Source organism: Drosophila tropicalis, unplaced genomic scaffold (genome assembly GCF_018151085.1).
Source record: "Drosophila tropicalis isolate 14030-0801.00 unplaced genomic scaffold, ASM1815108v1 contig_593, whole genome shotgun sequence".
In the NCBI taxonomy this organism is placed as follows: Eukaryota; Metazoa; Arthropoda; class Insecta; order Diptera; family Drosophilidae; genus Drosophila; species Drosophila tropicalis.
The window spans coordinates 4,837,601-4,860,948 of NW_027173070.1; the positions used below are offsets into that span (position 1 = coordinate 4,837,601).

The 23,348-nt window shown below is 37.2% G+C and overlaps 4 protein-coding genes across 7 annotated transcripts in view; 1 reads left to right on the forward strand and 3 right to left on the reverse strand.

The window, feature by feature from the left end:
• Hr3 (Hormone receptor 3) overlaps window positions 1-7,166 on the reverse strand; it is a 36,913-nt gene extending 29,747 nt beyond the window's left edge. Inside the window, exon 1 of one of the 2 annotated variants that reach the window (XM_068289429.1) lies at window positions 5,663-7,166. In XM_068289429.1, the coding sequence (XP_068145530.1) occupies window positions 5,663-6,641 (979 nt within the window). In that variant the 5' untranslated portion in view covers window positions 6,642-7,166. The remainder of the gene's footprint in view (window positions 1-5,662) is intronic. The other variant, XM_068289430.1, reaches the window with a different exon arrangement.
• A 565-nt stretch (window positions 7,167-7,731) lies between these two features.
• On the reverse strand, window positions 7,732-8,019 carry LOC137577960 (small heat shock protein hspG3). Its single transcript, XM_068291565.1, has one exon. The coding sequence runs from the start codon at window positions 8,017-8,019 to the stop codon at window positions 7,732-7,734; it is 288 nt and encodes a 95-aa protein (XP_068147666.1).
• Window positions 8,020-16,109: 8,090 nt separating this feature from the next.
• Window positions 16,110-20,909, forward strand: Hdc (histidine decarboxylase). Of its 3 annotated transcripts, XM_068288935.1 has the most exons (9): window positions 16,110-16,128; window positions 16,677-16,828; window positions 16,896-17,474; window positions 17,545-17,654; window positions 17,796-17,849; window positions 17,940-18,633; window positions 19,279-19,424; window positions 19,485-19,722; window positions 19,890-20,909. In XM_068288935.1, the coding sequence occupies exons 2-9, from the start codon at window positions 16,801-16,803 to the stop codon at window positions 20,471-20,473; spliced, it is 2,433 nt and encodes an 810-aa protein (XP_068145036.1). In that variant the 5' UTR covers window positions 16,110-16,128; window positions 16,677-16,800; the 3' UTR covers window positions 20,474-20,909. The 3 variants fall into 3 exon arrangements, with proteins under 3 accessions (XP_068145036.1, XP_068145035.1, XP_068145037.1); XM_068288934.1 differs by lacking the exon at window positions 16,110-16,128 and having other exon boundaries at window positions 16,426-16,828; XM_068288936.1 differs by lacking the exon at window positions 16,110-16,128 and having other exon boundaries at window positions 16,426-16,828; window positions 19,485-19,747; window positions 19,890-20,007.
• Window positions 20,910-21,779: 870 nt separating this feature from the next.
• On the reverse strand, window positions 21,780-23,231 carry LOC137577288 (protein lifeguard 2). The gene is made up of 5 exons (XM_068290715.1): window positions 22,896-23,231; window positions 22,679-22,823; window positions 22,490-22,615; window positions 22,272-22,421; window positions 21,780-22,194 (listed from the first exon to the last, which is right to left on the reverse strand). The coding sequence occupies exons 1-5, from the start codon at window positions 23,021-23,023 to the stop codon at window positions 21,931-21,933; spliced, it is 813 nt and encodes a 270-aa protein (XP_068146816.1). The 5' UTR covers window positions 23,024-23,231; the 3' UTR covers window positions 21,780-21,930.
• Window positions 23,232-23,348: the final 117 nt, after the last annotated feature.

Here is a 23,348-nt window from a genome sequence, read left to right on the forward strand (position 1 = left end):
AAGAATTAGAAATGACGCTTGCAGCTTCTTATTCTCTAGGAAAGTCCTTAAACAATCATAGCTAAACTCTAACTCTACGAAAAACAGACAATAAAAATATGTGTTTTTTTCTTTATTATTTTATGAGCGTAATTTAATGTTTCTTTTCAAAACCGAATGACTTTTAATCACCAAGACATCAGAATGTCAAAGAAAAATACTTTTACATACATAGATGCAGTAGAATCCGGTTAAAACGACTTCGCTTATAACGTCCGTCAGGTTATAGCGACTTAAGTTCGATGGGTGATTGGTTGGTCCCAGTACAAACTTACATATACGCAAGGGCCTCAAGTTAGTTTTTTACAAAAAATGTTTTAAATTTTTAAATAAGAAGAGGATTAAATTGAGACATCTCTTTTTTGAAAGTTTGAAATTCATATTTTCAATAATGAGTTGTTACAGGAAAGCGGAAGACATAGAAAATTATAATGCATACTTAAAAATTTACTCTGCTCCTAAGTATTCCCTTCTTTAAGTTGTAATTCCCAACTAGTTTTAACTTTAAAGATTTGGTTTGGGCTTTGCTATTCTAGAGCTCTTTAGCAAAGTTTACTTGGTTTATCCTTGGTGGCTCTTCAAATAGTTTTACAGACAATCTGCTCATCTTTTTGTGGCGTATTTGAAAGAATCTTTTTCATGAGTTTTGGCCTCGATCGTGCTTAAATGGAAATTCTGATTTTATTTTTAAGAATGTTTGAATTAACTAGGTAATGTAATATCCTAGTTACTTTGAAAACTATGCAAAACCAACCTAATTGGTTGTCTTATAACAAACAACTTGTTTAAGATCCTAATAGGCAAGGCTAGTAAAAGGATTTAGTTGCTAACCCAACTAATAAGTAAATAGATACTTAAAAACTGTAAAACAGATCCAACATCATTAGGATTATAATTACATGGCATAATTACATGCCAATTAACATGTTCCGATACATATTAAACATATACATATGTATCATAGTTTAAATACAAAATGATTTAAAAAAGAATCACTCAGAATACCTTTTTAAAATAACTTGAAGTAAATCCCTTATTTAGCAGATGAAAAACAAAATATTTACTAAATGTAAGACTAAAGTTATTAATTTCATAGATGATTTAACAGATAATTCCAATTAAGAGTCTTTACTGAGACCTGACGATGATGTAAAACCTTGATTAACAAAAGGCCCTCCCCTCCCCCCAAAGTATTAGTTAGTTGCCCCATTTAATTTATTGTCGAAAATCTTCACTTTTGATATATGTACAACTATTTTGTTTTTTTTTAAATAAATTATATATTTTATAAATTAATTTATAAATTGGTTGGCAAAAAAGAAAAGAAAAAAAATACCAGCCAAGGTAAACTGCAGTCAAAGTTCGCCAATTAAAAATGTTAAAAAATTAGAGACACTAAAACAGAAAAATTTGGCAATCGAGATATTTTTTTTCTTTTTACTTCCATTTTTCCCATTTTATTTTTTGTTTTTTCTTCGACATACATAAGTCTGTTTAAAAGTTATAAATTAATATTTCTCTTTTAAACCAATTTATGTAGTTTTTGCATACCATTAACTAACACACACACACACACACACACATAGCTAGTCACTGAAATGTATCATAAAACATTGGTTTATTACAACATAGCCATGAAGTTTGGCAAAAAAAAAAAACAAAGTTGATATATAAAAAGAAACAGAAATAAAAAAACGATAAAAAAAAAAAAAAAACGAAACATAAAAAGAAACCAACAAAAATCGAAAATATTATAATGAAACCTGCCAAGCTGACAAACTCTATACGCTCGATTGGAGAAGAAACTTATAGCTAAAACTTAAAACCTAAAACCCGATTCCCCAACCAACCCCATGCTGGCCCAAAACTAATGATTGTGGAAACATTGAAGAAGATTCATGCATGAAATGCAAAAAGATTGTTTAACCAAAAACAAAAATTATAATGAAGTTGGCCCCATACCATTGCCGATCACCTATCGAACGACCACGTCATTATTATTATCATCATCAGCAGCAGCGACAGCATTGGCTTAGGGAAAAAGTGATAGTGTGAATCCCAAATCGAATAGACACAACTAAGAGTATAGTTAGTATCGTAATCTGCATGTCGTTTGTCTGTCCGTGTGTTTGCCAGTTGCAAAATCTTGAGGGGCCACCGCCAAAAACCAAGTCCAACGACCATGTTCAGGGTCGATGGCGGGCAAAACTTACTCACGGATCCACACACGTCTGAACATATTTATGTGAACAGAAAACCTTTACGTTGAAATTTGCAAGAAAACTGCACAAACAAAAAAAAAAAAAAAACACTAAACGATGTGGCTCATTTCAAATTATAGCTTAAATTCATCTCCATCGAAATGATAGGAAATGATACGTAGACAAAACTTAACCAATAGATGCAGAGACATACAAAAGTTTAAACCATTTGAAACTAATGGCAATTTATTCCTTTAGATAGATGATTGAAAGTACTTTCACAAGTCTAAGTAATTAAGGAGTTCTTTTGATGACAAATATCTAAGGATCGTATGTGAAATCAGTGATGATCAATTTAGGTTTGAAAGGTTATAAAACAGAATCAAAAAATCTTAAACGTATCAACTAAAAATGTTTCTCCCAAAAGTATGTAATAGTTTTGATAACATTTTATATTCATCCTTTGAACGCAATTGCCCTCGAAGGAGCTGCATTAATACATTATCTCCAAATGTTAATACCAAAAGTACGCAATATTTTTTAAGAAATTATTAATTTGTCAACTTGTCAATTAAAAATAAAAACCACATTGAACCCAATTGAACGTAGAATTCTCTAATCTATTAAAGTATGCAAAATATGCTCCCAAAGATATGCAATATTTTTGTGAAAAAAAGTTGAAAATTCCTCAAATACAACATTACATTGATTACTGATAGACATAAATCATTTAAAAAATTACATTCAAACAACGCCCCAGTCAAGTTAACCGACTAATGAGCCAGATGTTTGCTGCTAAAGTGCTCTCCCCCGCGGACAAAATATATCAACAAAAGAACTATAAAATATAGATCAATCTTTGTGGCTTCTTACAAACCAGCGAAGTTGTTGCCTATTTGTAGTCAGTCATCAGGCACATTAACTGGTTGCCTTGAGGCGACTGCCAAATCAATTTTCATAGACCCCCTTCTCCCTCTCTCTCCCTCTCTTTTGGCCCTCTTGCCAGTCATTTGGGGCTGACTGTTGACTGCTTGACTGCCCTCAGACTTTAATTCTATTGTAATCAAGTCAATCTATGTTGCACTCCTCTCCCTGCCTCGGTTTCTTTGGCGTTTCGTTTGTTACTTTGTTCTTTCTTTCGTTCATTCAACTAACTGTATAGTTTGTAGTTGACGTTTTTACCGCTAAGGTTCGTGCTACGGTAAAAAATATGAAAAGTAGAAATAAAGAAGCAAAGCAAAACCACTAGCTAGCTAGCCAGCCAGCCAGTCAGCCAGCTAGATAGTTGGGTGCCGGCTCAGCTCAGCTCGCCTCGCCTTGGGTTGGCTTGGCTCGGCTCATTTGTGCCGCAAGTGAGTCAAACGGCAAAAAGAATCGCAAAAAAAAGAGCTAACAGAACCTAATGATAAAGAACACCTCTAGAGCACACTACTCCTCTAGCCACATAGAACCCAGCACCAAGCATTGGCTGCCGCCTAGCAGCGGCTTATTTAGTATGTCAAAACATGTTTTTCTGTTTGGTTTTGCTTTTTTTTTCTTGGTTTTTTTTTTGCCATGGAAAGTGGGACACATGCCCGTAGTCGTTGTAGTCGGCAGTCATCGTGGTTTGTTGTAGTAGTCGTCGTCGTCGTCGTCGTCGTTTGGCTGCAGCAGCAACTCTCAAAAGGTGAATAGCCAATAAATCGAGGCTTGTAAATTAAAATTCTTTTTTTTACCCTCCTCTTTTTGTTGTTGTTGTTGAAGCAACGGGGTGTGTGTGCACAAAATATATATGTACATATATACACCTGTTGTTGCTGGTATTCTTGAGGTGCTGATGGCACAGACGACGTGTCAGTAGTAGCCAGTAGTAGTAGTCGTCGTCGTTGCTGTTGTTGTTGTTGTTGTTATTAATTGTGGCTTGAACGCTTGCGCAATACTCTCTGCCTGCTGCTTGCCATTTGCATAACTCAGATTCTTCTTCTTTTTTTTTTTTTTGGCTACAGTGAAAGCTAAAAAACGCACACAAACACACAATTTGAGTGAAGGTCTACTTCTTTAAACACCTTCTAAACTATTTGAATAGGACTAGCAGGAGGGTCGAAAAGAGAAGGGGAAAAGAAATGACAGTTGTAGTTGGAATTTTCATCAAAAAAATTGCTGAAACTTGCAATTTAAGTCACTTTGGTGGCTTTAACAACAAAGTTTAGTTTGTAAAGTCACATCTTTAACTGAATGTGAATGGAGATTGCCAAAATTTCGAAACCGAAAAGTCTTAAAATCATTGTATGTTATGTACGATTATAACGAATGACTTATTTACCAAGATTTGCTTCTTGTCTAATGACCCAACAGACAAATAGAATGAATAGTGTACATTAAAAAGTCTTCAAGTGGTTAGAGAAATTCTTAAATACGACTAAAAGTAGAGAAAATATTCTACAAAAGCGAAAAATGTTGATGCTTTTCATATTCCACCTTTTAAGCTCTCCAAAAAGGGTAAATCAATAAGTTTCCAAGGATCTTAAGTGCAGATCTTTCAAACTGTCCAAAAAATCTAAATTAATAAGTTTTTTAAAGACCTAGAATGCAGATTGCTTGCAAAGAAAATGAGATATAATATCTCCTTTCCAAAAAGAAGGTATTCTATTTTGTCTTCAAATGCTGGACAAATATGTAGACATTTTCTATTTTATGACTTAAACTCATGAAAAGTCATTTGAAAAGCGCAAGTAAAAACTCTCCAATATTTCAACAAAATAGGCCTACTAAACGTTAAAACATTTTCTAATCGAAACTATTGTATTTCGTCTTTGAATATTTCCAGATCTGTTTTATAGAGATTAGTGTCCTTTAGGACCACAAATTGCAGAGGACAGATACAACTAAACTCTCCAAATTCTCTGCCATCTCAATATGAGTACAAAAACAGAAAATATCTTTTCGCCTCGCTAGATTTATTGAAAAGTTTTCATGAAACTGAAACATGAAACAACAAAAATCACGTTTAATATTTCTATTTAAAAATCCGTCAAAAAAAAGACCTTAAGTCCCAATTTCCGGTTCCACGATTCCTAATGTTTCCATAAACGCCTACTTAATAGGTCGCCAATAAAACATTCAATATTCTTGATGTACTTAGTTTTCAATTTGAAATGATCTAGAAGCTATCTAGATTTGTATCTGGAGATACTCTATTATGCTTGGTTGGAACCTTTTGAGTGGCTCGTAACTCTCCATAGGCGTAATCTATATCCTCTTTTTGAAGTATTTAGTAAGTTTTAGACAGATTTCGAACCCAAATCAATATCAATATAAATAAAATTTATGCATTTCAATTCATTAAAATCTTCAGAACCTTTTGGTGCTGTTTCTCTTAGCGCTCACAATCAAAACATCCATTGCTTATATAATTTACTATAAATGTTCATCTTGTTACTGACCTGTTGTGGAAGTTGAATTTGTGTTGGCTGTTGTTGATTTCTGTGTGGTTGCTGTGGCTGTAGCTGAAGTTGCTGTTGCTGTTGCTGCTGCTGCTGTGGTTGCAGTTGCTGTTGCTGTGGAAGTGGACGTTGTCAGCAGCAGCGGCGGTGGCGGTGGTGTTCGATCCTTAGGACGTTCTCTTCCTTTAATGGCGCTATTACTGGGTGGTGTATTACCAGAATTGCTTTGATCACTGTTGGCCATATTCTTGCAGACGCTGCTAATGTTGCTCAAGCTGCTAAAACTGCTCAGACTGCTAAAGCTGCTGGAGCGTACCAATGCTGGAGGCTCGGACATGAATTTGGGTTGTAGTTGTTGTTTCTGTTGCTGATGTTGTTGTTGTTGCTGCTGCTGTTGTTGCTGCAGATGCAGGGCCAATCTCTTGCGTGCCGGTTCTGGTTCTGGCTCTTGCTCGTCTTTGGTCATTTCTTCAACAGTTACCTCTTCCTCGAAACAAACATCGAGTAGTGTGGGAGCACCCACATCCCCCGCATCGATGCCCTCACCACCAGTTGCAGCCTGTAGGCCGGCAATATCTTTGAGATCAATCCAACTGGCACCCAATTTATCAGCATCGCTGAGGGGTAAACTCAACACACGCGTATCGTGCTCATCGACAATATGAAATGATTGTGTCGGCTCGATTTTAACAATAATCGGTTGATTGGCCAATATCTGGGCTGGTGGACCACCACCACCGCCACTGACCCCAGTGGAGGCACCACTCAACAGACTGGCCATTTGTTCGTCCTCCTCGTCAACAGCCTCCAGTTCGCTTAACTGCTGCTCAATCTGCAGATAAGTCGTCGTCGTTGTTGTCGTCGAATTGGTGTTCTTTGGTGTCCTGATGGTGGTCAGACCAGATGGTTTCAGGACATCCAATTTAAGGACCGTACACTTATCGGTCTGCTGGTATTGATGTTGCTGCTGTGGTCGCATGTGGCATGTTGCCGTTGTGACACCAGGCGACACCACACGTTGCAGAAAGGCCAACGGTGGCGACGTGGCCTTATTGGACGTACGCACATGTGTCAACTGTGGCGGTGAGGTCTGTGTGGGTGTCGTGGTGGTGCCTCCACCACCAACAATTGCTGTTCCTGTTGTCAGTGTTGCCGTTCCTGTTGCTGCTGGCAGCGGTATTATTGATATGGAGGGCACTTTGCTACGCAAATTGGCCACAGCAGCAGCAGTGGCAGCATCCGCATTGATGTAGGTGGTGGTTGTGGTGGTGCTGCTGCTTGCACCGCTGCCGCTGCTGCTGTTGTTGTTGTTGCACTTGGCCAGTTTGCTGGATGCCTGCTGTATCAGCAGGAGTTCTCTTGGCCTATCCGTTGTGATGGCTTTTAATGCTTAACGGTTTAAATTTTAGTTTTGGTTTTTTATTTTTGGTTTTGTCTTTTGTTTTTGTGCGTTATTTGTTAATTGTCTTTCTTAAGGATTGTTTTGGTAGAAGCACAACATCAAAATAAATTGTAATTTTTAAAATCAGCCTTCTAAAAGTGCACTTAAAATCGTTCAATTTGAATTCATAATATATATATATATATATATATAATAAGTATAAGTAAATTGCTTTTCAATTGGTATAGATACTTCTGGGAGATACCGATTCACGGAAATGCATTGAACAAGGAGCAGGGGCAGGGCAAATGGGTGGTGGTGGTGGCGATGGTGGAGAAGGTGTTGGTGGTGTTGTTGGCTTTGGAGTAGGGGGACCTATGCACCTGTGCGTTTTTGCGTTTGGCTGGAAATGCGCGGCTTTGTGCGAAAATCTTGCAATGAATTTGCATTATATGTATATATGTATTTTCTCTCACGTTTTCACAACTATTTTTGTTATGTGTTGACTTGATTTGGTTAACGTTTTCTTTTGCGTTTTTCTATGTTTTCTTTGTTGTTTTTATTGTTTATGGTTTAGTTTATTGTTTTCTTTGCTTTTGGTTTTTTCTTTTCACATTCACAATATTGTGTTAAAATCCTTGCTGTATCTGTATAGATAGATCCCCGTGACTAAATGTCGTCGTCATCATCATCGTTGTCGCATTCGTTGCTGGTGCTGGTGCTGCTGCTGCTGCTGTTGATGTTGCTGTTGTTGCTGCTGTTGCTGCTGCTGCACATGCAACGACAAGGAGCTGGAGCTGGATGTGGATGTAGATTTGGATGTGGATGGCTGCAAGGCGCCATTGGAACTTGACGACGTCAAAACAGTTGGAAATGTGTCGCTGTTGGCGTCGCAGTCGATGCCTCTGTTGATATTGCTGTTGGTGCTGCTGCTGCTGCTGCTATTGCTGCTGTTGCTTCTGTTGATTTTCCACATTGCAACCGAAATCAAGCAGCACTTTAATAATCGATTTTTCATTTTACACAAATACACTCACATTTTTTTTTTTTTTAACATCTATACACTCTCACTCATACACACACAAACGCTTATTTGCAAATCCCTAAGACTTGGGAATTTGCCATTTCACTTTTCACTAGAACTCGAATTTGTTTTGCCTTTTTCCATTTGCCGTTTTCCAAAACTGATTTTTCTTTCAATTTTATTTACGAATTTCAAACTGCATTCAAAATCCTCTGTGTCCTTTACTGGAATGTGTCCCAAATTCAAGTGCCACCAAAACACATTTTGTGTGTGTGCTCTCCTTTTGCTGACACTGCCACTTCTGCTGCTGCTGCTGCCGCTGCTGTTGCTGCTGCACAACTTTCCGTTTCGCTGTTTTTCAATTTTCTTCTTTTTCCTTTATTTTTTTTCATTTAAGTTTTTGGGGGTTGCCTCAGCTGGCTGAGTTGGAAAAAGGACTTGCCACACAGTTGACTCTCTCTGTGTATGTGTGTGCGTATAATGCGATAGCCACTGTGTTAGTGTGTGTGTGTGTGTGCCTTTTATATATGCAAGTTGAAAAAATGGGACTCGTGTGCTGCAAAATAGGGTTAGTAGGCATAATGCCAAGTGCATAGCCAGGAAAAACTGGAAGTGGAAATGGAAGTGGAAATGCGAGTAATGAAATGCGCGCCTTTACAGTGCGCAGTTTTTCCCACCCTTAAGCTTATCCACTCAGAGAGAGAGAGAGAGCGAGAGACTGTGAAAAACGCAGAGTGAGAGCTAGTGGAAATTCACAAGGGAAATTTTCAGATTGCTATGAAATTCTTGTTAATGCCGCCAAAATTTGAATTACAAATTTCTTTAATAACCTGAAATTTGTATTTCTATTTGTAAGGACCGAAAATTAACCGTCCTTATGATTGTTTTTGTTGTTTGTTGCTTTGCCTTACTCAATAGTTATAATGTTATCATTATTCTTTGCCAAAATTAAACCTCTAAAATGAACTTGCTGTGTTTCATTCTAATCTAATCAAATCAATGAGATACATACATGGAAAGTTATTAACAGAAATACATACATAGGTATAAGTTTTATAATCTGTTTTGCTTTGAATTATAATTTTTTATCAAAATCTAATAATTTGAACCTAAAAAACGTTTCTTTTTCTAATATTTTAACTGGCATAAAAAATGATCCCTAACTTTATTGAGCAATTTAATTGGTCTTAAATAGTTGTTATGTTAGTTCCATTGGATATTAAGAAATTTCAATTGCATCCGAATCAACTTTTTTAATTTTCTATTAATCCTTAAAGTTTTCAGAACAATTCAAAGCATATCTTGGAACAACTTTGTTGTAGATTTTTGATTTTACTAAATAACCAGACAAGGAAAACTGAAAACAAATGACAGAAATCAAAGTGAAGTTCGAAATCACTGCTAAAGAACAATTTAAAAAAGAAATATAAAATTTAATGCAATCTGTTTTAAATGCCACTTTTTAATTCAAAATCAATCTAAAATTGATGTAAAACTGATTAGTTTGTTTTAATAATACAAAATAAAACACCATTAACAAATTTCGTATTAGATAATTTGTTTGAGATTTGAGAACTCTGACAACCCTAAAGGTTGACACAGTATGAGAATATTTTGTTTCAAAATCAAAATTAAGAGCGTTTTGAATCGATACTTGATATTTTTTTAGATAAGAGGAAAAAATATTCGGAAACAATGTAAATAACGCTAACGAACTACTAAAAACAATAATAATAAGCATTATTTATAAGAGTATTTTTTTTGAAATTAAAGTTCTTAATTTTTTCCGAAAAATATCTGTCAAATTTATAAGCCAAGTAATTAAATACATATATTAACCGATAACAAGTATGTATGTATTATAGGCGATCCCCAAACTCAAGTCTGATGAGATTTCACCATTCATCAGCAGATCCAAAATATTTTTCCACAGTTAGAATTCTTCATGTGCCAAAAGTAAAACCAAAATACATCTTAACCATTTTGAAATTTTTCGGCTCAAGTATTGCTTATAACTGCTCATTTTTCATTTAAAGAACAGCAATTCAAACGACAGTTATGACCTAGGTAAACCCCAATCAGCAACTGGAAAAAAAAACTATCAAATAGCATCAGTCAGAAGAGAACTTCTTTGACCATTACTCAACTGAAAAGTTTGCTGGTGGAGTGGGTAGAGGGGGGTAGGTGGACTAATCATCTAACTGGCCCTTTTGGATTAGACCAAAACTGAGAGAGTTGAGCTGACAACGCATCATTAGCCACATGCGAGTTGTTGGGACAAAGGACGGTGAGGAGGGTGAGGTTTAAGGGGGAAACGTCACCAGCCACATTAATATTTCATGTTTTTCCGTTGCTTAAATCATGTTAGATTTATTTGTGCTGGTTTTGCTGTTGCTGCCGTTTGCCGCTTGCGCAAGACCTAACTGGTTCTTGGCTCTAAGCCTACAATTTGGCCTCAGACTTTGTGAAAAGAAGCCGTTGGTTCTAAACACAAGAAGAAGAAGAAGAAGAAGCAGAAAATGTGTGTCGACTCACCGTTGTGTCTATTCTTCTAGTGTATGTATGTACATACATACATATATACCCAGTAATCAGAAGTTGCCAAAATCAACGAGTATATTAGGTTTTTGAGAAAGGAGCCAGTAAAACAGGGAAAACCATTATAAACGTAAAAAACTGGGTAGATACCATACAGCTGCTAAGGTTTTTGATTTAATAGAATTCTTTCGACTATTTTGTAAAAATTAGTTAAGTTCAATCTAAGTTTGTTGCCTAGACTTAGAATCAGAATAACATCAGATAGATGTTTAGGAGTTAAATATTATGGAATGTATATAAGCTTTTGATTTGGTTTTTAAACACAGTACTTCCTATAAGAATCATCGAAGAATAAAGTTCTCCAGACTATTTTCATTAATTTTTGAGATCACATTTGAATTTTCCGCCCTAAGAGACATAAAAGAGACAAAATAAAGCAACTCTAATAGGATTCAATTCTGAAAAGTGTCTTAATAATGACGCAATTTAGTAAAAGTTCAAAAAAGTTTTAACTGCCAATGAGATACTGTTTGTAAATTACTTAATACAGTTGAGTTTAAAGGGTTATCTTTCAAAAGAGAAATGTATTAATCTTTCCAGAATTTAGAGGGTAACTTGAAGTCATTGCTAAATGGAATATTGGCCATAGTTTTGGTTTTTTGCAGTTCAGTTGTTGCTGATGTTGCCGCTGTTGTTAGCTACTGCTGCGGCGGCTGCTGTTGCTGGTGGTTATCATCTATAGAGTTGCAGTTAGCTGGTCTTACCAATTCTAACCTGTTTTCTTTCCCTCTTTCGGTTACTGTCTCCCTCTTTCTTGCTGTCTTTCTCAATTCCTGTTGTATCTTCTCTTTCTACGTGCAAAAGTCCCGTAAGAAAGTCCCAGTTATTCAAGAGGAAAAACCTGTTACACGCAACTGGCTCAACTTGGCTAAGAACAAACCACAACAACAGCAGCAGCAGCAGCAGCAACATCGGCCAAGAAAACACGTTAGTACCGTTGCTTCGGATTCTTTGTTGCGCAACTGTGTTGCAAGATTAGCTGAGACTCTGCTGGTGCCCTCTACCTTCTCCTACTTCTCTGCCACTAGAGCTACTCCTCCCCCTTCAGCCACTGACTGGTTTATTGCAATGATGACGACGACGACGGCGACTCTGCCTATGAAGCAACTTCTTCTGCTGCTGCTGTTGCTGCTGGTTGTGGCTGGGCGCCTAAGCTCAGCTCAGCTCAGCTTGGCTGTTTATCTTTTATTTTTTTGTTAAATAAACTTTGTTGGTTTTTTTTTCTTGTTGTTGGAAGATGTTGCAAAATCTAAAGTTTGCCTAGAATCGGAATTGTTTGCTTTGTTGCATGTCTTTCGGCCTGACTGCATTTTGCATCTATGGTCTTTGCCTATTTGCCGTTGCCTTTAATGATCAATTAATAGATTGTTTTTTTTTTTTTTAAATCTTTAATTTAATGTTAAAAATTGTTTTGTTTTTCATTTCTTAACAACTTAAAGTTTGAGTCTGTGCAAGGTCTTGTGTCTAGGAGTTATGTAACTCTAAAAATATCACCAAAACTATTTTGATTGCCAGTGAAACGTTAGTTCATTGACGAAATTGAACTGAACTATAATTTTTTTATTACTTTGTGTAATTAAATTATTGCTCAAGTTTAGAATTGTATAGTTGGTTAACCAAATGGTTTAGAATTGGACGCTAGTTTTTTTACATACTTTATTAAATGTAATTGGACATTCTCTTTCTTCTTAGATAGCTAATGCTTTTCAGCAATAAACTTGTTATTACTTTGAATATTAAGTTTTTGTGGGTTTTCAATAAATTTAGATAAAATTTCCATTAAATTGTTATTTAATGGTGGTAGTTTAGGTTTTTTTTATGTGGACATTCTCTATATGTTATGGCGGATAACCCCTTCATCAGATCCTCTAGAGTTGAAATTATTAAAAGATCCCCTGAAGGAACTTGATTTCCAACCAAAAAATGATCAATTTCATTCCCAAATCTAGAACTACCATAGATTAAAAACGATCTTTACATACCTCTTATGGTGCTTGGCATGTTATGGAAATTCTTTGATCTCATCTAAATGTTAGATATGGTTATATAACTTGCACACAAACAAAGCACATATAAGGAATTGTTATTTAAATCGAAATAGAATCAAGCTACGATGGCATCATGATTACGATATACATTTGCTGTTCCACTTGGTAAGATGATCATCTAGATGGAGTTAAAGATGATGATGATGACGACGACGACGACTCGCGGATGCCTAAAACGGATGCGGAAGTTGTTGTGCACAGCTGTTTGAAAGTAGACGATGAAGGTAAAAACCGACTACCCGGACTGGATGTATGGACAAACGTTTGCACACTAAATGGCAAAAGTAAGAAGAACCGTTGCATTTGCCTGCTACGCGGTGGCGGCGGCGGCGGCCTCATCATCATCATCATCCTCATCCACCCCCTCCTACTTCTCTTCCTCTTTAAACTCAGACCAAGTCCGAGGCTGAGACTCCAAGATCCAAGTCTCGGTACTCGGATGTGTGTAAGTGAGAAGCAGCAGCAGAAGCAGCAGCAAATCGAAAGAAAGGAGAAAGGAACTGCAAGAAATCTCCACACACACCTGAACAAGAAAAAAAACGAAATACAATAAAGATACAACGAGAAATTCCCGCTAATTAAATGCGTGATCATTGCCCAAAAAATCAAAAATCACAAAAAAAAGAAGAAGAAGAAGTATCCAAAAGACAGAGTCATGCGTGCATTTCATCAGAGTTAAGAGTCAGAGACCCGCGCGACTTCGCTTTGGGGCCCGTCGTCGTCATCAACGTGATCATCATTGTGATCATTATGATGATCATGATCGAAGCTTGTGCTCAGTTGCACCTTTAATCGCTGAATAAACAGGAAGACTTCTACAGTAAATACAACAGTCACTCACACACAAGAAGAGAAAGAGAGAGAGAGAGATAAATGTACACATACATACATATATAGAAACAGGTTGAGAAGTACCGCTAAGCGTAGCCCCAGTACCCAGCAAAAAAGGTCAACGAACGTTCTTAGCGCTAAAGCAGAAGAATGAAGGAATCAAAACACACACAAAAAATATGCGACAAGCATATGGATGGATGTGTGTATGAGTAAGGGTGTGTGTGTGTGTGTGTGTGTGTTAGCGAGGGAGCAAACAACCAGAAGAAAGCAGCAAAGAGAGGACGAGAGAGCGATCGAGAAAAAGAGAGCCAACTGGAAAGAGAGTTGGGACAGGTGATCGTGTGCTATTCAAAGAGAGAAAGCAAAAGTAAGAGAAAGGTTATCAAACAAAAGAGTGAAAGAACCACAAGAGAGTGCGAGGGAGCGAGAAAGCAACAAGTAAAGAATGAAACAATTTAAACATCTTTATGCATTTTTACAAAATAACATAAATAAAATATTTGTAAGCAAAAAAACCACAAAGGAAATAATGCAATCTATTTTTAGCCAGAATTGAAAAAAAAGTTTTCCTTAACAATTTAACAAAAATTGTGGGGGGAAGGGAACAAAAGCCGTCAAAAGAAACTGAAATTCTTTTATTGCTCAATATTTGGTAATACACACAGAGAAAGAGAGAGAGAGAGAGACATACAGATAAGAAACAGACAGAGAAAGAGATATGTGTTGAGGAGAGAGTAAGGGAGAGCCAACTTATGTACGTGCAAAAGCCATTGAATTGTAGCGGTATTCTGTCGAAATTTGTTTCTGTTTCTGTGTTTATTTTTTTTTTTTTGTCCAAGTCTCAAGACGAGTACCGCGCTCGCAAAGTAAAGCTCATTGACCTCCTCCGCAGCAGCACCACCTCCCTCTACCTCCCCCTCGGCCCCACTGCCTGAAAATCCCCGCCCAAATGCTGAGAGTTGTAACGAGCTTGTAATGAGCCAACAGCAGCTGACAAAGGAAAGAAAAGGGAAGGGAGGGGAAGTATTGAATAATTCTCATATTACTGTTGCTAAGCCAAGTTTAAACAATCATTTTTTTTTTTTGGGAAATTTTCCCTAAAAGCATAATAAAGTTTTGTAGTTTGTTTCCTTTTTTGTTTGGTGTTATGCAGTTTACTTTTTTAAAATGTAATAAAACTTTTTGATATCTGAACATTCAATTAAGTAAATAAAAGGGCTTTTTGCATGCAGCCTGTTGATCCTATTTGAGTTTGTCATTTATCTCCCTTGACTTTGTGTGTGGGTGTCCGAGTTATTGTGTGTGTGTGTGTGTGGGTTGCCTACCCTCTGCCCATTGGTCGATTGTAAATATAGTCAGCCAGGATACTCGCTGCCATTGGCTGAAATCTCTTCACACTATCTCTTCCTCCCTAATTGTCTGTCTCACTCTCTCTCTCTCTTTCTCCTTCTTTCTGTCTGCCTTCATTCGGTATTTTCCCTTTTATTTGAATTGCTGTTGTCCCTTTCATTTTATCCTGCCTGTTGCTTGATTTCCTACTCTACCTTGGAGTACATTAATAAAACTGTTTGTTTGGTTAAATCATTTCTATCAGCGACTTTCAGGATATGCTAAATACATATTTCACACAAATCTCTTATTTTACCGTAAGGAGGTTGAATGGCGATGTCCTTAGACAGTTCACCTTAATTTGCCTATAATGGAATAATTTTGTAATTTTTGTTTAAATTATTATTAATTTCTTCAAATTATGAACTTTTATTGAATATTTATTCATCTAGTGATCATCTTTTAATATATTACGCAACTGTTATAAAAATAGGTATGGAATATTTAGTTATATATATTTCTACAAATATCTTTCTTTTCTTATAAAAATAATAATCATTTATCATCTCGATGATCAACTGGGAAACAAAGAGAGATTAGAGAACTAGAGAAAGAAAGCTGACACTAGAAAGGTCTATAGAAGACCTTTTGAATACCAAATGTAAATTTCAAAAATTTCAACAAAATAAGATTACATTTTTTTCCTTCCTTTCTTAGCATTCTTAACTTTTCAACAATTTGAAGATGCCATAAGTCATCAAGAAATTCATTTCAACGATGTATAAGATTCTTAAAAGATAATGATAGAGGTAAGGATAGGAAAGATTCTCTTTAAAGTGTCCTAAAGTAACTGTCAATAGTTGAAATATCTAAGAAAACCTTTTGACATTTTAAGGCTAAATAAAAAGGGTATAGAAACTTCATTGAAATCACTTTCTTTTTTTTCATTCCTACGCACATAATTCCTATTATTGTTGCTGTCACTTGTTGTTAGACAAATACAACAGCAGCAGAAACAACGAGCAAGGGCACATCCTGCTGTTTAATGGCATTTTCATTTGTTGCATGGTGGAAGGATATTCCTTTGGTTTGCCCAAAGTATAAATAGATCCTGTCTAGAGGCAATTTCAGACAGTCGAAATCTGATTGCCATATCAGTCTGCCATATCAGACAGACAAAAGCTGATTGTGAATATTGTGAAGTGAAAGGTGTTACAGTGTGACAGTGAATATTGGAATAGAGTTTGGCAAAGTAATTCTAATTACTTTTGAACATTATTTTCATGACAAAATGCAGTTCAAAAACCCATTTTACATATGCATGCCATACGTATAAGTTGAAAGTTGTTAACAATGTCGAAAAAGATTCGAGTGCTTTGATAATGTTTAACAATTCAACTTTATAAACGGAATTTTGTTTGCCCGATCATATCGAAATGTGTATTTCATGTAGTTAATTAATTTTAATTCATTGTCAGGCCGGAAAGGGTTCAACTATAAATAGGGCAGCAAATTGGGTCCTACCCCAAAAGGGAATAATAAGTATTATTAGTATATTTATTTAGTGACTGACACTTTTTTTCTATTTCAACAATAAGAAACGAATTTCTAGTATTTTTACAAGTGGACAAAATTCCCACAAAACACACACGTCGATAGAGAGAAAGAGAGAAAAAGCTACCCATTCCAAGACCCATTTTCATTTCCAATTTAGCCAGAAGTAAAATAGAAGAAGCCCCACAACGGAAATATATACATTTCAGTTGGCTATTTTATTTGATTTCTTTCTGGATAATATAGATATATACATATAATGGCGTTGAACTGAATCAAATTAAGTACAAAACGGGATTAGTGTAAAATAAAGAGGATAAACAAGTAAATTACATCAATATCAGTGGAGAAACGCCTTTTGGCCTGGATTATGGACTTTAAGGAATACCGTCAACGGGGTAAGCCATAAAATTCACAGCGGGTTGTCTGCAATTGTTACTCACACCCTCGTTTCTAAATGGCCAGGCAAGGAGATGGTCGACTACATAGCCGATTATCTGGAGAATATACGTGAACGTCGTGTCTTTCCTGATGTAAGTCCAGGTTATATGCGTCAATTGTTGCCCGAATCGGCACCAATTGAGGGTGAACCATGGCCAAAGATTTTCAGTGATGTGGAAAAGATTGTGATGCCTGGCATAACGCATTGGCAATCACCCCATATGCATGGCTATTTTCCAGCTCTCAATTCGATGCCTTCCTTGCTGGGTGATATGTTGGCCGATGCCATCAATTGCCTAGGATTCACTTGGGCTAGTTCGCCAGCTTGTACAGAACTGGAGATCATAGTGATGAATTGGTTGGGCAAAATGATTGGTCTACCCGATGATTTCCTTCATCTGAGCAATAGCAGTAAGGGCGGCGGGGTCTTGCAGACGACAGCAAGTGAGGCCACATTGGTTTGTCTACTAGCTGGCAGGACGAAAGCCATACAACGTTTCCATGAGCGTCATCATGGGTTTCAGGATGCCGAGATTAATGCCCGATTGGTGGCCTATTGCTCAGATCAGGCTCATTCGAGCGTGGAGAAGGCAGCTCTGATTGGTAAGCAGCTTAGCACCAGCTCGCCCTTGTTGCTAGTTGTTAATTTTTCTTTGGGGTTTGGTTTTTGAAGGACTCGTGCGTATGCGTTATATAGAGGCCGACGAGCATCTCTCAATGCGCGGCAAACTGTTGCGCGAGGCCATCGAGGATGACATTAAGCAGGGCCTGGTACCCTTCTGGGTGAGTTCTGATGCTTGTCAAAATTAATTGGCTCGACTGTAGAAGCCAGTTGTTGCCGCCACAGTCTCGATTCCCGTTGGGAGCCAATTAATAAGATAAGTTCTTGTCGCGGTTTTGCCTTATTTCTTTGTGTCCTTGCAGGTTTGCGCCACTCTCGGCACCACGGGCAGCTGCAGCTTTGATAATCTAGAAGAGGTGGGTTTGGGAGCATTGACGTCAGCCCAAATCGCTGGTCCCCAAAGTGTGTGGTCAATTCCTAATCACTTTTTGTGTGTACTTTTCTAGATTGGCATAGTCTGTCGGGATCATAATCTCTGGCTACATGTAGATGCTGCCTATGCTGGCAGCGCCTTCATTTGTCCCGAGTTTCGGACTTGGTTGCGTGGCATTGAGCGTGCCGATTCAATAGCATTCAATCCATCCAAATGGCTAATGGTTCATTTTGATGCCACAGCACTGTGGGTGCGGGATAGCACAGCTGTGCATCGTACATTCAATGTGGAGCCACTCTATTTGCAGCATGAGAACTCTGGTGTGGCTGTGGACTTTATGCATTGGCAAATTCCCCTGAGTCGTCGTTTTCGGGCATTGAAAGTCTGGTTTGTCCTGCGCAACTATGGCATCAAAGGGCTGCAACGTCACATACGCGAAGGTGTGCGCTTGGCCCAAAAATTCGAGGCTCTTGTCCTGGCCGATCATCGTTTCGAGTTGCCTGCCAAGAGGCATTTGGGTCTGGTTGTTTTTCGCATACGCGGCGACAATGAGATCACCGAGAGATTGCTGAAACGTCTGAATCATCGGGGGAAATTGCATTGTATACCCTCATCGCTGAAGGGACAATATGTCATACGATTTACCATCACTTCCACTCACACCACCGTTAATGATATTGTCAAGGATTGGATGGAAATACGTCAGGTGGCCACCATGGTGCTGGAGGAGATGAATATAACCATATCGAATCGTGTCTATCTCAAGGGTAAACGCAAAATGTTACTCGAAATTAAGTCGTAGAGCAACCAAGTCCAACAAAACTTTACACAATTTGCCTGCCTTTTGTTTAGTTCTGTTTATCTTTTTGTTTATTTCGTTTCGTTATTTTTGTGTGTGTTGCATTCGCCTTTTTTTATTGTTCTATTTTTTTATTTGTTTCTGTTCTTTGGTTTTTCCTGTTACTCACCCAAAAATATATAAACTAATAAAAAAAAAAACCCATGTCATCCTTTCCCTAAAGTAGGCTATGGAAATTCCAGAATTTGTCAGAAAATCAAATCTGAAAATGCTCGTCAAACTTTAAGACCTTTATTCACCAAGCCATCAAGCTCAGGACACAATAGCTGCAATTAAATTCAATTTTCAAAACAGTCGGGAAAAGTTCTCTGCTATACCGACTTCTCTGTCATACTTAGCAATTTGTTATATGTATATAACCATCTCTCTTACACTTAGGGCAATTCGTTGTAAATATAGTTTTTAGATGATATCCATAGTGTCTCGAATCTTATAAATAGCTCAACAACTGAGCAAATAGTTTATAATCAAAAAGATAGACAAATCAACATAACTTTGATAAAACCTTTGGGAAATTCAGTCCTCACCTTTTTTCACTCACTAACTTTAATAGATACGAAGGAGAAAAGCGAAGCCTTTGGTTCTAGTCTTCTGCTCTCAAATTCGCCGCTGTCACCCAAAGTGGTGAATGGTTCATTTGCAGCCATTTTCGATGCCGATGAGTTTTTAGCCAAAACCTATGCTGGAATACGAATAGCCGTAAGTGATGAATGATCAAAATGTACCCTTTCATTATTTGACTGATCCTTCATATAACAGCATCAGGAATCACCGTCGATGCGACGTCGTGTTCGTGGCATTTTAATGTCTGGCAAACAGTTCTCCCTGGATTCCCACATGGATGTGGTAGTACAGACCACTCTGGATGCCAGCAGTTGTGAGGTGACTGCCAATTCTGTTGATTCCTATGGCAAGACCACTGTAGGCGGTGGAGGACCTCCGGGTCAACAGGCCAGCATACGGGAAGATAATGAAGAAGCGGTTGCTGCTGCGGAAGGTATGAAGGCCGTTAACGTAAACAGGTAGTGTAGGTGTTGCCAGTTTTAGATACATAATGCTTAGTGCTCGGAAGCCAAAACGTTGATCTATGATTTGATGAAACTTCTTAAACACTTGAACTATCTCCTTCTCTTTCTTTTTCTCTGTGTGTGTGTGTGTGTGTAGAAACTGAAGTCGTGCAACTTTGCCAAACACCCATCAATCATTTTCGACCCATTACCCTTTATACTAATACTACGACGACTACATGTATTGTGACTAGTCCACACAATTCCTGCCCCACTTCAAACTCTTCACCCATTAATCGCGATATTACCATATCCGTGAATAGTTTATTTACTCCAGTGACGCATTGTGTTGTTTATCATGGGAAACGTTTTCTGGAGCCAGTCAACAGTCTCATCGAGAATAGTTCCTTCAGCAGCAGCGTTTTTCATCAGGCAACGCCAATTACAACTCCTACGGAACGAGAAGAGGACTACGATTGGCCAGCTAGGACATTTAATCAACTTCTAATGGAACGCTATTCCAATTCATCGACAGAGAGCAGTAGCTTAAGTTATCCCAGTGCAACTGGCGGCCAACTGGATGCAACAACACCCACACCAAGTCTCAATGATGATGAGTTGGCCTCACCATTGTTGAAATCTTTCGAATCGCTGCAGTCTGCACGAGATTTGTCCGGGCAAAGTCAGTCGGATGATGCCACCATATGCTCGGCGGCTTCATCACTCGAATCCTTGGAATGATGTAGACATATTGAATCCAAAAAGAGAGAAAATCCACTGCTGTGCAATCAATAAATAATAAGTAATCTTCTACATACGTAATTGTATACATATATCTATGAATCAACCAATCTATATATCTATGTAATATATACTTAAAGCAAAATGGGACGTTACTTATCCTAATTAGTTTTGAAATTGACAAAAATTTATGTAAAAACATATTATACAGATATAGATTTAACTTGCTTATGACCAGTTGACCAGCTAAGAATATCCATAAAGAACTAGTTCCAATTTACATAATTATCCAAGAATTCACTTTAACTATCATTCAACTAGCTATTACCTATGAATATTATTGTATAATCCCAAACGTTTTATCACGTGTGTATGTATGTATTGTCAATGCTTTTTCCCCCAATGTGATTAAAGTTTCTGCGTTAAAATTTGTTCATTACTTTGACTTTGAGAGAAGAGTTTGTAAAGGCCAAGTTAATGGGCAGCACTTGTTGAAAAAACCAAAGGAAATGCCTTATGGGTAGCACTACCGCTCTTAAAACTAGTAATGCCCAAGTTAATGGGCAGCACTTTTGAAAAAACCAATGGCAATTTGTGTTTCAATGTTACTACATATGAATTCCGGGATGATAATGTAAAAAGTTTACTGAAATCTTGTTTGTAACTAATATACTCAAGTCTACTGGCACAGTTTTTAAACTTTTTGATTTTAAGTTCAGTATTATGGGCAGAACTAGTGCAATCTAAATTGGATATAAAATTTTTGTCTTCTGTGTTTTTCCGAAACTCTTTCCTTTTTCAATTTTAAATGTCCTTGCTGAGTATGTAACTCTGTTCCTTAAAAATTTAATTTCAGAGAGTCTTCAAATTAGTCGTCCGATATAGATAAATCCTCATACTGGAAAAGTATGAGGGATCCTCTAATGCTTCTACCTTTTATATTCTTCTACAAATTTCAAAAAGCAAATTAGTTTCCTGATTTGTAGAAAGAAATATATGTAGCTTTTGGGCCCGTATTTTAGTCTAAATCTTAGTGGCAGTGCGTCCAACAAAATAAAGTCTAAGGTGTGTGCACTTATAGGAACTAGTGCCGCTGTACTGTACTGTACTCAATGGTTTCGATGGGCAGCACTAAGCGAAAAATTAGACAATGGCGCCAGAAATGAATGCTGCAGTGATTTATCTATAAATGTACTGAAATTTAAATGGTTCATGGTCACGGAATCAGATTAAACATTAACTACAACTGCAATGATTAAAAACGACTGTGAACAACTTACTTAAATAGAAGATACAAACTTTCCGATACGCTTTGAATATTATTTGGGTTTTTAATTTGCATTGCGACCCCATTTGGAATTTATTAAAATAACATTTAAATTTTGAAACATTTCTTTCCCTCTCTCTCTTCCTCTCTGTGTGTGTCTTTCTCTGGAGGAGAGGAACTAGAGGAACGTTTATGCTGGTTTTGCGGTTGTGGTTGCGGGAGTTGTTGTGGGGGCATTAGTCAAGCCAATAGTTGTTACTGGTGTCGTTACATTAGGCAGAACTGTGGTTGACATTCCTTCTGAGGCTAATTTATAGGTAATTTGAGCATAGAAAGTTAGCATGAAGATAACAACAAAATCATGGAAGAGTATGAGTGAAGCCAAAAGGTAATCATCGAGACGCATTTCAGCAAATCGCCCACCATTAATGGTCTGGGCATGATACATTACAAACTAAAAACGAGGAGAAAAAAAAAAAAAACCAAAACAGATATAAAGTGGGATATATCAATCGGCTATATCGAACTTACCAGCAGCACTATAACTGTAATAAAAATCTGATAGGCAATAAAAGCATAAGGCATGCCTACCACAACATGCATCATGATGAAAAACACAGTAACAATGAGGAAAATAAAAGCCAGCACAAATAATATAACTACGTCCAAAGTTAAATCGTGCTAATTGGTAAAAAGATAATAGATTATAAGCGGATCAATATTGAAGGATTTGTGACAAGACGACTTACGGGTATAATGGATCCAAATAATATGAATAGGAATGCCAGTAATACGCATACGGCAAACCACATTAATAAATCTGGCCATAAAGTGTGAGCAACAAAAGAGAATAAGCCAATGGTCACAAATTCCACCTTAAAAATAAAATAATTGTTAATTTCAAAATCTCTTGAGTTCAAATGCCTTCGGGGACTCACTATAAGTACGCATATAAGCCAATTAACGCCCATTATGAAGCGTATCTTCTCGAAAAAGATGAAAAATGTGACCAGTGCCATGGCAAGAACAAAAAATATCACACTTATCCAGTAATAATCCACAAAGGCATTGCGTACATCCTTCCTAAAAAAGTAAAATAAAGATAATATTGTGAGGAAAAGGACTTTCGGTGGGGGGGTGGGGGTTACTACTTACACTAGACATACAACCAGCCATTGTAATAGAGCCAATATCATCCAGGCTATTGATACCAAATAGACAACGCAGGCAAATTTACGTCGGGCCCGACGATAGGCCCTCAATCTCTGACGACGTTCATCCATAATCGTCTCAGAACTTCTATAATGACATAAACTACTACAAATTTAACAAAGCGGTGTCCCTTTTCTGTTTCGATTTCTTTTTGGCTTGGGACACCAACAAAGAAATTCGAATACACTTGCTTTTTGGTTTTTTCTTTTGTGTTTTTATTGTTTATGAAACAATTGAATGCTATTGAATGCTCTAAATATATAATTTATTGTAGATTTTGAATACGAGTTTTTGATTTAAAAATCAATGCCCTATAAGTTTTTAAAAACACACAAATCTGTGCTATTATTTTATTTTTGGTTTCAATGTGTTTGGTTTGGATGTGTCAAAATATTT